The sequence below is a fragment of the Cololabis saira genome, chromosome 2, assembly GCF_033807715.1.
Source record: "Cololabis saira isolate AMF1-May2022 chromosome 2, fColSai1.1, whole genome shotgun sequence".
In the NCBI taxonomy this organism is placed as follows: domain Eukaryota; kingdom Metazoa; phylum Chordata; class Actinopteri; order Beloniformes; family Belonidae; genus Cololabis; species Cololabis saira.
In genome coordinates, this window is record NC_084588.1 from 24,206,191 (window position 1) to 24,219,751 (window position 13,561).

Genomic DNA, 13,561 nt, shown 5'->3' on the forward strand with positions numbered 1-13,561 from the left:
TAATGTTACTTTAAAGTCATTGTTACCAAATCTGTCCAAACCTCCTCATTTGTGGTGTCGCTACCGTAATGACATCCGAAACAAGTGCTGCCAGAGCTGAAAAGAGGAGTAGCAGAGCAGAGCTGGGACCCCCATGGTTGACCTAATGCTCGCGGTTCATCATGCACCAGCATCATCACCTGATATACCACGGGTGCAAGTTGATTTCCATCTGGAAGGTTCCTGAAAACAATCACGTCAGAGAAGCTGCGGCGCTGCCAGCAAATATTTGGAGTCGGACCTCCTATTTCAAACCTTATTTAGCTAGCCAAATTAGAAATGACCCCTGGGTTCAGCCGACACTGGGTTAGCACAAGCTGCCAGCTCTTGGCTAAGTTCCCAGGCCAACCCACAGCCAGTGACAGCAGTCTGTTAGTAAAATTAACAGCCCAATAAAATGTATTCTTTTAAGAACACGAATGACTATGCTCTGTTACGTCTTGATTAACGGTAAAGAGGCCAGCTACCCATTTGCTTTGCTGACTGCCAGTCAAAACCCAGACACACGTGGCCTCACCACTGACATCTGGACAGAGCTATAGCATTCATTCAATAATGTGATCTGACGTCATGGTCGTCTTTGGCTCTTTATACCAGATTCATCAAGAGCCAGTTTCCTCTGGGAATGGGATACATATAATTATCCGTCTGCTGAAGTGTCTCAGTGTACACCAAACGCATCACAACAAGAACATGGATACTGTTCTAGAAGTCAAATATAACTTTGATGAAGTATCCAGAGATAAACTTTGCACTTCGTACTTCTCTGAGGATCAACTAGCTACCTTCTATTATGACGGTTGGCAATACACTGAATACAGTGTTTTGAATTACACTCAACTTTCAAATCCAATGCCAAATGGATTTCTAATTAAGTTGATGATAAACGGGACTGAGGTTCCATTTAAAATTTTATTTATTTATCTTTACCAAGATCAAACGGCATTGTTTGACTGAGGAAACCCAAAGAGCCGGTTTGAGATGAGGCCAAAAGCCCCTCAATGACAACTTCTTCCGTCAGTTCTTTACTGTGTTCTTTACCTTCTATGACTTGGTGTGAGTTACATGGTATATACGTCAGTTTGGCATTATGGTTAGGAGTGTGCGTGTGTGTGCGTGTGTGTGCGTGTGTGCGCGTGCGTGCGTGCGTGCGCGTGCGTGTGCGTGCGTGCGTGCGTGCGTGCGTGCGTGCGTGCGTGCGTGCGTGCGAGTGAGTGTGTGTGCGCGCAAAAAGCAGCAGAGTTCCAGTAAGCCGTTTTCTCTGATTAGAATCCACCCTGATAAGATGAAGTAGTGGTGTGAGTAAAAAAAGGGCTCAGGAGGAGGGGGAGGAGGATGATGACCGATGTGTGTGTGCGCGCATGAGTGTGTGTGTGTAAAGGGGGTGAATTTGAGGTGTTACTTGCTTGTCTCTGAGGCCTGCCTGTCATGTACAGCATCAGTCATGCTCTTTCACAGCAGTTTTATTTCATCCACCACTCCCTTTAGTGCTTTGATGGCAGAATTCACTGATACTGCCTTGTGGGAAAGGCTGCCGTTTGGGATGGTGTGTGTGGGTGTGGGTGTATGTGTATGCGCGCAGTGTTAGATTTTGTCAAGTGTCTTTAAACTGTGGCAGAGATTGGATCAAAACCAGTAAGTAGAATTACGATAAGCGACAAAAGTATATAACTCTTTTAATATTCCAGCACTCAATCCCCATCTGACCCTGCCTCTAAACATTACTTTGCTTTTCCAAAGAAAATAATAAATCTTTTCCCTTGTCGTGTAAACAGGGATATTTCTGACAGGAACACAAACATGTTCATTATTTATTGTTTCTGCTGTTAATGTGTTGCCATAGGAATAACAAGATGTGCTTTCCCAGTGGTACGCTACAATTGAGGTAGAGACAAAACAGTCCTTTATCTTTGTTCTGTTCTTACTTATCTGTTCTCCTACAGCCTGGTCATGAAGCTGACATTTATCTTCATGGAAAGACTGACTTCTATAAAGGGAAGTGAAGATGGCTCAAACTTCATGTGCTACAGCAGAGTACAGCAGGCCTTTAAAGAGGGGCAATTTTCCCAGTGTTGTGTCTCATACACTTATTCTTCTGATTGATTATTCCTCAGTACTGCAGTTGCAGCTTCCCTTTGCTGTAACCCTTGCTTTTTCTTTCTTTCTTCTTCCTCTGCCAGCCCCGTTGTGTGATGCAGACTCCCCGCTGCTCTGCGCTCACAAGTGCATCCTTATCTCTCCCACTTCCTGGGTGATGGCGAAGCCTGATAAGCACAACTATCGCCACTCCCTCTGATTGATTAACTGGTGACCTCCGCCCTCCTGCGGGACATTTTAATTGGCTGATGTATAATGAGCGGGCGTCCCCGAAGGGGAGCCCTTTTTAAGCCAGAGAGATTGAGGGGTGATGTTGGACGGGGGGGCAATCTAATTAGCTGATTTAACAGATAACACCTGAGGTGGTGTGTGTGTGTGTGTGTGTGTGTGTGTGTGTGTGTGTGTGTGTGTGTGTGTGTGTGTGTGTGTGTGTGTGTGTGTGTGTGTGTGTGTGTGTGTGTGTGTGTGTGTGTGTGTGTGTGCAAAAGGGTGTGTGCGTGCGTGCAAAAGTGTGTGTGTAATGTGATTTGTGTCTTATCACCATCTCTTATGTGATAAAGATGGATGTAGGCTTGCAGTTTCACATAAAGTTGACTTTATAATGTGGTGGAACAAGGAGCCCAGTACTCTAATACTGCATGTCTCCTGTTTTTTTGAATATAATTTCCCGTCTCGATGTGTGCAGACTTAAATTGGATTCTGTGGGGTTTTAAGTTATGAGTAGGTCAATAGAACATCCTCATAGACAAGGCTGGAGGCTTTTTAAGGCTGACTTTTTGTATTTCATTTAAATACCCCAAATTCAAGATTACAATGAATACTTCAGCTCCCCACATTTGCACTGATTTCATTTACATCTTATAACAACTCGCCTTCATGTTGCCTCCAGCAAGCTGCTGCTCTGCTGAAAATGTATTTATACAGGCGATCTAAAGCTCGGATAATTTATTGTTGAAGATATTGACACAAATATCTGCAATGTGGTAGACATTAGGCATTCTATCATATAGGAGGATGAAGTGTCTGCTGTCCTTCGTGTCTCTTGGAAATCAATTTCAAGTTTTCAAGAAGTCACAGCAAAATAAACATTTAAGTTCGCTCTGCACTGTTAAGTGGAAAAGTGTGATTGGCTGGGATTTAACATTTATAAAAATGTTTCCAAAAATCCTTGGCAATGTTGGATTTTCTTTGATTAGGACAGCAACGTTACTAATAATAAGAAATATAAAAACAATTTAAAAAAGTTATTATGTTTCCCAAAGTTAATATGTGTGTGATTTCTTCATTCTTCATATTCTGTGTTTTTTATTAATGGAATTGACATTTATAAGTACGGTACCAACAATTTTGGAAGTCCATATATAAATCTATTGACTAAAACCACAAGATAATGTTACGAGTTTCTGATTCTGTGCACTTAAGTTGGCATCACCAATTCATTTCTGTTTGTCATCTGATGAAATTGTTGGCTGCTGATTTGTATTTTTGAGCTTTTACACTTCCTTATTTAAGTTTTTGTGCATTATCCTAAAGTTCACATGCTGCTGCTGTTTCATGAAAATACATGTTTTCTCTCTCCATTCTTTCCTCTTTCCATGCTACACATTTTCCATCGTCCTCCTTGTGTTTCTCTGTTTCCCCTTTCTCACACGTGGGAAGACTGTGAGGAGAGTGTACCAACACGGGAGCAACGTAAGTCCGAGGATAGCTCAGCGTGTGGCCGTGTTTGACTTTTTCTATGCCTGATGGGCCATGCTGTAGGTGTGCGTGTTTGTGGACATGCTCCAAGTATACCTCCTCACTTTTTAATTAGATACAAGATCCCTGAAAGGAGAACAAGGTCGTGTGGAACAGCAGGCATACCTTTCCTGTGGATTAACCCCTTTTCCTTCTACCCTGCTCCCTGCTTTTATTCTCCCCTGTCCTCCTGTCTCGTCTCAACACACACTTGTGATAATTACAGCTCCAAACAATTACCCAGCGCACCTCCTGGGATGCACATTTTGTTCTCTTAATCTGGTGTCTTAAATAATGAAAAACAACCATGGATTCTTGTTTTCAAGAAGGTTTCAAGATGGCATGTTCATTTTTGTGTGCATGTCTGAACATGTCATCTTTCTGATTTATTTAATGTGAATGTTGTTTTTTAATCTGGATCTCATGGCTCCTCTCCTGTCAACCGGTAGCAACATCAAAATCCTACCCACCTGGGTCCATGTGAGCAAAGCAGGTTTATGTTCATCTGCAATCTGGTTGCTGAGTGTGCAATGCCAGGTTTATTGTAGTGCACATTCCTCCAATACGTTCCACTGTCATTTATGGCATTATAGTGCTTCTCCCTAATCTCTTTATCCATGTTTTCTGTGAAGCATTCTATAATTTTGTCAATGTTTACTTGTGAAATTATTAGACAACAACCAAAAAAAAACCCCAGGAATGTTGAAGGTGTATCTCCAAAGCTGTTTTTACAGTATTTTACAGTATTTCAACTCAATTTACAGATAAAATGCTGCTGGCACTATCCTTCATCAAATTGTTTTTAAACTCTTCCTTTCTTTATTCTCAATCCTGACAATGACAAACAAGAGGTACTCCTGTATCTGAATTTGTGCGCACCATGCAAACGTCAGCAGTACAGAAACTTGGTGCATTTGTCTAAATTTTGTCCTTGATTTATAATCCAGAATTTCTGTCTTCATCAGCCAAAAAAGAAGAGGAGGATTTGGAGGATAAGAAATCCGTAAAGAAGAGAATTAAAGAGCTCAAGGTGCTCGATCCGAAGATTGCACAAAATCTGTGTAAGTATCTGTTTCCTTGGAGCAAAATCATACCAAGAATAGCACTTACACACGTCTTTGGGTGTATTTTTTCCGTCATTCTTTTGCCTTTCATCCCACTTAAGTCACTCACTGCATTTGTATGTTTTCTTTTGTGTTTATTATGCACAGTGGGTCTAAATTACTATTACTGTTGACAGAATTACAAGCAACATTTCCAGAAGGTACTGTATAAAGTTTCAGCTGATATTACTTTTAAAAAATGAATTGAGAAATACTTTATTTTCATCATTTACAGTTTCCAAATGGCAACAAAGGAACAATGAACCAAAACCAAACATCTGAATACACTCAGTAGACTCTAAGCAAGTGTCAAACCCTATAAATTCCTTTTCTATCCAGCTAAAATCCCTTCCGTTGGTTTTTTGGGATGTGTGTTAATTCTCCCCTTGGAGAGCTGTTTGTTTTATGAATCCTGGACCACCTTCCACCCATGCTGTTCTCTTAAGGTCTGTCCACTGACTTTTATACTTTTTAACAGTGGCTTCCTTTTCATTGCTTAACCATATTTTAGTTTCCAAAGGGCTATGAATTGTTGTCTTATTGTTAAAACATTATAACACAATGATGCCTGAGACCTTGGTTAAAAACAAAACAAAAATATTAGTGCCATTAGTTAATCCAGATGTTATTTTTAACATTTGTTGGAATTGTTATGGTTTGCTTATTCTAATATTGTCAGAAAGGTTTCTCTTTCAAATATTTGTGCTATGAGAGCACTTCATCTTGTAGTCACTGAGGTTGACAGATACTCAGAGTGTGGAGACAGGACCATTTACAAATGCACAGGACATGATTCACAAATGCACAGAGTGATTTACAAATGCACAGGACATTTCACAGGTGTTTAAGTCTCACAAATGTATTTCTGATGCACACACAAAAGTAACCTGATTTACAAACGGCTTGTGGTCTGTGGACTTAATCGCATTTGTGTGGGAAATTCTGAGACTCCCCTGACTTGCCTCAACCCACAATTGTTATGTTTTTTAGGCCTGGACATAGACATAGGCCTGGGTGATAAACCGAGAATTTACCGACGTTCGCTGCGATGACCGACGTCAATTTTCCGATGTCAGTAAATTCTGTTTTGATAAGAAAAGCAAATAAACGTAATTTTGTCTTTTTTTGACTGTGTGCTGATAGGCTAGTTTCATTCCCCTTTAAGACGGTGTACAGCGTGTGTGTGTTATCACATGACTCCACCCATCCAGTCCGAACAAGAAGGGAAACCCAACAAAAATGGCTGATGGTTCAAACGAAGTAGTTGCACAATTAAAGCGGTTGAGATTAATAACTAAATAACTTCTCATAATAAGGGGAGTCTCAAAAATTCACACACAAATGCAGCGAAAATCCACAGACCATAAGCTGTTTGTAAATCAGGAAATCCTTTGTCTCTACATAAGAAATACATTTGTGAATCTTGTTCTATGGGCCTGTGAAACGTCCTGTGCATTTGTAAATTATCCTGTGCATTTGTGAATCTTGTTCTGTGCATTTGTAAATCGTTGTGTGCATTTGTGAATATTGACACTGTTTTAGTTCCATAGCCAGAGCACAGGTCTCCAAACTTGTGTGTGCTGCCTTACTGCTTTGTTAGTTCCTTTGGCATTTATCAGAAGACAACGCTTAATATGAACCCTGGCCACTGATACTTTTGACTTCACATTGTGCTAATTAACAACATTAAGGATCTGTTGAAGAAAGATGGAATAGAGGAGAAATGCTTGGGGGTATGATCACATTGATCTTTCTCTTCCCAGCTTTTATCTTTCTCCCTCTCTTTCTGCTTCTTTTTTTTTTTCTTTGCGTCATACACCCACACATAAATGTATATTTGGCCTTAAAGTGATCGCTTTAAAAGCACCAGGCATTAATGAGGGTCCTGCTGATCTCTTAAGCGCTCTCAGATCTGAGCACCTCGTGGCTTATATCAAGGGGAGCTGTGACCTTTGTTTAATGTATTAAAAGAAAATGGAACTAATCAGCCCAGTAACAGTGATAAATCATGCAGAAGAAAAAGGGGTGGGGGGTGTTACATATTTCACCACAGGAGGGAAGGAGTCTACACACTGTGATTGAAGTCAGGAATAAGTATGTGGAGTTTTAGATTTGCTGCTTTTTTGGTAAAATCCAGTGCAAATATATTCCACCTGTCATGGCTCACTATCCTGCCTTTCCTTCCTGCCTTGTAATGTTTTCTGCTGGCAATAGTCTAAATGGTTCATTAGAGATTCTGCTGCTTGGGAGACATAGGAGTGGTTGAAGTTGCGAAAGTCAATTTCTGCATGTCTCTTCTCCTCTCTGGTCTCTGGTCAGCCGGCGCTCCTCTTCATGGTTTCCACAGGTTGTTAGTTTGTGGTGGTTCTTTATACAGCACTTCCACGCATCCATGCATATCACTACAGCACTGCTCTTCTGTATTTCCACACCTCCGTCTAATTTCTTTTATATACAGTATATGTCGTATAAAATCAGATGGGTATTTGCATCTCAGTGTGGACTCATTTTGTTGATAGCCTAAGGCAAATCTTTAATATACCTAATAAGTTTTAATGCTCTCAAATTCCACTCAATAGCCATCAAGTCAAGAGGGTTTCACCCCACGTTACTGTATAAATATGATCTAAAGTATGGAAGATTTATACGCAAATTCTCAAGTTGGATTAAGAGAAACTAGTGAAACAAATGGAACAAAATATTCTACATGAATTCATTGAGTAAAATGAGTAAAACATATGAAACCTTGTGCTGGAGGGATTACATCCCAACTTTAGCTGTGGCTTCTTTTCCTTTCCTAGGGAGCTGGAGGTCTGTTTCTCCATACAGGACTCAGCTTTGGGATGTTGTTAGCGTTTTCTTTTTGTTGTTGAAAGTCTGTTTGGCCTTACAATGTGTGTTGTGAAGAGCAGAATTCGTCTCTTTGAATCTTAGGGATTCACTGTCTGGTTTATCCTCCAAATCAGTTACTAAGCTCACACATCTGTTCCACTCAGACATATGTTCCTTCTTTCTGTTTTGAGAAGCTGCGTGAAAATCTGATTTATGTTTCAAACCATTTTTATTTAGAACTAAAGAAAAGGGTTTAAATGTATTCAGGCTCCCGCTGAATTTACGCAACTTTTCTTTATTGTAATTAATTTTTATCTGAAAACTTGCGTTCTTTAACTGCTGTCTGTTTCTCTTTAAATGACTTAAGTGATCGTTCGCATGTGTTCGTTCTTAGGAATTTCTATATAAATCTATCAAAGCAATTGCTTGTAATGCTAATTAATTATTGATTGTATGTGCGATGACAAAACCACTGATCCAAGTACGTTGTAACAACATAAACATCTGCTTCTGTAATGTCTATCGAAGTTTTTGGATTGAGTATCATTAAATTAGAAATCAATTTCTTGTTCATCTCAAGAAAACAACATTAGCAGCGTTACATGATCAGACAGTGATAGAAGAGAATAAATCATCCCTTGCTGCATTTACTGTAATCAAGTAAGGCAGATTTATTTATTGGTTTTTTTACTTCTTGTACCAAACGCATTCCATATGCAGTTTTTGTTTCTACCATTGACCCCAATAATTTTTGGATTTTCTTTTTTGATAATCACAACAGGGCAGCACAGTGGATTGGTGGTTAGCACTTTTGCCTCACAGTGAGAAGGTTCCCGGCCCGGCAGGGGTCTTTCTGTGTGGAGTTTGCATGTTCTCCCTGTGTTTGCGTGGTTCCCTCCGGGGAAGGTGTAGGTTAATGGGTGATTCTATATTGGCCGTAGGTGTGAGTGTGTCTGGTTGTCTGTATATATGTGGCCCTGCGATGGACTGGTGACCTGTCCAGGGTGACCCCCTGCCTGTCACCTGATATTGGCTGGGATAGACTCCAGCAGACCCCTGTGACCCTGCAAGGGATAAAGCGGGCATAGAAAATGGATGGATGGCTGGATCAGTGTTTCCCAACCCTGATCCTCGGGGCACACTGTCCTGCATGTTTTAGATGTTACCCTGCTTCAGCACACCGTGATACAAGTGGCTGTGTCAACAACAGAAGTGTCAAGACCTTGATGACAAGCTAATTAGGACCATTAATTAGAATCAGGTGTGATGATGAAGGGAAACATCTAAAACATGCAGGACAGTGGGCCCCGAGGACCAGGGTTGGGAAACACTGGGATAGATAATCACAACAGCTAGATTGATCACCTACCTTTGCATTTACCATTCCATAACTTCACATACAGTCACTGAGGTTGTCTTTCTTCTTTTTTTAAATGCATTTCTCATCCTTCTTGTCTTTCTTTTTCACAGTTTTTTTTTTCTCATTTCTTTTTATTCATTTGTATGGCCAGTTCTCTGAAATTACAGAAACACTAATGTGTGAATCCTGTCTTTTTATACTACGACCTTTTGCTCTGTGTTCTACAGCATTTCATTTGTTGTCTCTTGTTCTTCTTGTATCTCTAGCCATCTTCCTGGGTTCCTTCCGTATGCCTTATCAGGAAATTCGTCGCATGATCGTGGAGGTGGACGAGGAACAACTGACTGAACCTATGATCCAGGTAGGGCAAGTTTTTCAGTTTGTTGTAAAATGTTTTGATCTTGCTACTTTTTGCAGTGAATAGCTCCGTTGGACCACCTGGAGTGACTTATCTTACTTGAATTTGATTTGAGAAGAATATTGGAAACTAACTCAACTAACAATGTGCAGCTTTTCCCCTGAGGCTGGGATTGGATTTTTAACGCTGCCCTTCTAGTACACAGTTCGTTAGGTTCTTGCCCCTGTTGTCGTGATTAGTTAATTCATCCTGCTGTGCTGTTGTTTTGTTTCTTTATGCATCTTTTCCAAAGCATTTACAACCATCCATTCACATAACTGCAGCACTGATATTCTGCTTTCGATTTTTTTTTCACTTGTTTCTTTTATGCTCTGTTTTTTAAGTTTGATATAGACACAAGTGGCACTCAATTATATGTATAAAGTTTAGTGAATTAATTTAGCATTATTTGTTGAAATAAGACCTTCCCTGGTGGTATTTGCTTTGGAAGGAAAATCCCTGTAAACACCTATGTAATGAGAGCAGACGCAGATATCACTGCGTTCATGCCTGTCGCGAAACTTTCTTTCCACTGGGCATCCTCAGTAAATGCCAGTGGCTTTCAATGCCAAAGCAAAGTTTGCACCAGTTGCATAATGATGGGAAATTTTCCCTTGAGCATTGTAGATGGATGGGTCCATCTACCCATTCATCTCTGTCCCTGTCTCTTTGTATCTTTCTGTCAGCAGGCATTTAATGATGACTTTTTTTTCTTTTTTGTAGCATGCTTGCTGGCTGTTATTACAGCTACTTTTTTGCTTTTACCCATCTTTCTTAAATTTGCAAGAATAGGCAGGGTTGCAGCAGGTGGCTCCTGATCTTGCTTGGTGGATTTATTAGTCAGAAAAAGGTCATGCTGGGAGGATTGCACTTTAACTGGAACATCCAGGTTTCCACGCAGAGAATGGGCCCCCGTTTCTTTGTTGTCATTTTCATTTCAAAAAGTTTCTGCCTGTTTTCCTCCTAGCATGAAGGATAGAACTCTGTCATTGCTGGAGTTTAACAAAAGATGGAGATGTTTTTTAATGCCAAGTTCTTTAAAAAGTAACAGTACAATGTACTATTTGTTTATAACATATTTGTTTTGGTATTTGATGAAAGTCTAACCAGACTTTGAAAATGAAGCAGTTGGACCTTCATCTCTGGTTTTGGGTCAGAATTATGCTCAGCTGTTTAACCTTTGTGGGAAAAAATCTCCTGGAATCTGAATAATTGGTGTCAATATGTTTTTTTTTTCTTTTACTGGGAGGTTGGTCTATAATATACCCACTAGTGGCATTAAAAAAGGTCTTAAAAATCTAGTTTAAGATGCAGTCACCCAGGAGGAAGTGAATGATGCAGGATTCCCCCTCCTGCTACGGGAGTGGCCAGTTAAAAGCATAAACACACTGGACTTTGGGAATATTCCAACTGTGCTCCAAGGAATGATTCTTATTATCATAAAGATATTGTATGATCAATTTTAGTCCATCAATGTTGCATTTGTGTTAAGGGGTTATTATTTCTTGACCCCCTCTCAGTCATTATTTATATTTTATGAATTTATTTATTTACATTTAGCTTTTTTCAATTTGTAATGCCAACAGGGGCTCCTATTAAAAGATAATTGCAAAACATATAATCGCAGCAGCATGTGGGCCGCCCGAACAAAAACCAAAATAGAAAATGACTAGGGCTATTGTCTGAAAAACTTATTAAAAGCTAATTTGTAAAAACATCTTTTAATAACTTATTGTTTTGAAATTTGTTCACCAAATATTGAGGAGGTTAATGAATGCTTCTGTGGATTTTAGATTATTTCACTTTCAGCGTACATGAACTGAGCTGAAACAAATTAAAACAAACCTTGCTCACAGGGGTACATATTGAATAATTTATTTGATCAATTTTGAATTGCAACACACTAGCAATTAGTAGTCTCTGGGGCTAATTCAATTATAGTGCATCAATAAAGGCTGGTGTGATGGACACGGCAACATTTGTTTTGACTGCAGGCGTGAGGAACTCATTACTCAAACGCAAGAATATAAACATTTACTTCATTTGTTATATTTGAGTTATTGTCTTGTGAATATACGTCACCTCAACAATCGGTGTGGTTTAAAGAATTAAATACCAAAAATAAGATCAGTAAACACCATCAGTTGTAAAACAGTATGTAATCCATGTGGATCTAATCTACACTTGTGAAAGAAGACTTTATGTTGTAGTTTACAAAATATCATATTGCTATTTCGACTGGCAGCAACCGTGTTGTCATTGAACGTGGAGCCCAAGAGGCGAGGGGATGGGGGTGTAGTTATATGGCTTATAAAGCCATTACGTGTTGTACAAAGTTGAGAAATTGAAATATGAACATGAGAACCTTTTTTATAACATAATCCCAAGTATAAATAATGAAATGAAGGGCATATGATGTCGTTACAGCTGCTCTGCTCTTCGCTCACGCTTTTATTCTGTTTGCAGAACCTTGTAAAACACCTACCGGAGCAGGAGCAGCTGGATGCTCTGGCCCGCTACAAGAACGAGTACTCCAATTTGTCAGAGCCTGAGCAGTTTGGGGTTGTGGTGAGTGTACTTACTTACGCTCACACACACACACACACACACACACACACACACACACACACACACACACACACACACACACACACACACCGCAGGCCAGCACGCAGCTCCCGAAGATCCGGCCTGCAAACATGCACAAAAGAGAAAAAAAGAGGGCCAGCACAAGTAACTACAGGGACGATGGACAAAAATGATGGCTATGAGATACTTATAATAAATAGAAATGGAGAAGAGAGGAAGGGAAGAGGAGAGGAGAAGAAGGGTGAGAGGCACCGCCCAGTGGCTCATGTCGGTGCCCCCCTGCAGCATAGGCCTTCCATCCATCCATCCATTATCTATACCCGCTTTATCCTTTAGGGTCACGGGGGTCTGCTGGAGCCTATCCCAGCTCATTTCAGGTGAGAGGCAGGGGTTACACCCTGGACAGGTCACCATCGCAGGGCCACATATAAACACACAAACTATTCACACTCACACCTACGGGCAATTTAGAATCACCAATTAACCTAATATGCATGTTTTTGGACTGTGGGAGGAAGCCGGAATACCCGGAGAAAACCCACGCAAGCACGGGGAGAACATGTAAAGCAGCATAGGCCTATAGCAGCATATCTACCACGAGGCTATATTTGAGACTAACTATTATAGTCTTGTTCTATAGCTGCAACTATGACTACTGACCCTAACACACTAGAGTTTACACTACCTAGAGATTTTCCAACACCAGCTAGAGGTTTACTAAACACACTAACTATAGGCTTTACTAAACAGAAAGGTTTTAAGTTTAGTTTTAAAGGTGGAGGTGGTGTCAGCCTCCTTAACCCAGATTGGAAGTTGGTTCCATAGTAATGGTGTCTGATAGCAGAACGCCGCCCTCCAAATCTACATTTGGATACTCTAGGAACTACGAGTAAACCTGCACTCTGAGAACGGAGAGCTCTGCCAGGAACATAAGGCACTATCAGGTCTTGCAAATAATGCAGAGCTAAGCCGTTTTGGGCTTTATACGCAAGTAATACAATTTCAAATAGACCCTCCAGAAAAACGCGGGCAAAAATCCTTGATTCCGCGGGCTAAAATCCTTGATTCCGCGGGCTAAAATCCTTGATTCCGCGGGCTAAAATCCTTGATTTTGCGATTTAAATGTGCAGGTTTTTTATGTGCTTTTATGCGGTGAAATTGCGGAATATGCTGGAATTTGCGGAATATGCGGGAACTCGTGGAATATGCGGAAAGTTGCAAAATATGCAAAATATGCAGGAAGTTGCGGATTCGGCGCTGAGCTCTTCCCTCTTAAATTCAGCGGGTTGTCTCGTCTGATCTGAGATCGTAAGAGAAAAAAAAAGGAGAGCGCAGGTGGAGAGGAGAGGGGCGGTCGCAGCCCGGAGGCCGGCCGTCTCTCTCCCTCCAGCCCGCGGCTCAGTGCTC

At 40.6% G+C, this 13,561-nt stretch overlaps 1 protein-coding gene across 1 annotated transcript in view; it reads left to right on the top strand.

Moving 5' to 3' along the window:
- LOC133460659 (protein diaphanous homolog 3-like) overlaps nucleotides 1-13,561 on the top strand; it is a 198,951-nt gene that overhangs the window by 74,028 nt on the left and 111,362 nt on the right. The window contains exons 18-20 of the mRNA XM_061741363.1: nucleotides 4,839-4,934; nucleotides 9,435-9,529; nucleotides 12,032-12,133. Of these exons, the coding sequence (XP_061597347.1) occupies nucleotides 4,839-4,934; nucleotides 9,435-9,529; nucleotides 12,032-12,133 (293 nt within the window). The remainder of the gene's footprint in view (nucleotides 1-4,838; nucleotides 4,935-9,434; nucleotides 9,530-12,031; nucleotides 12,134-13,561) is intronic.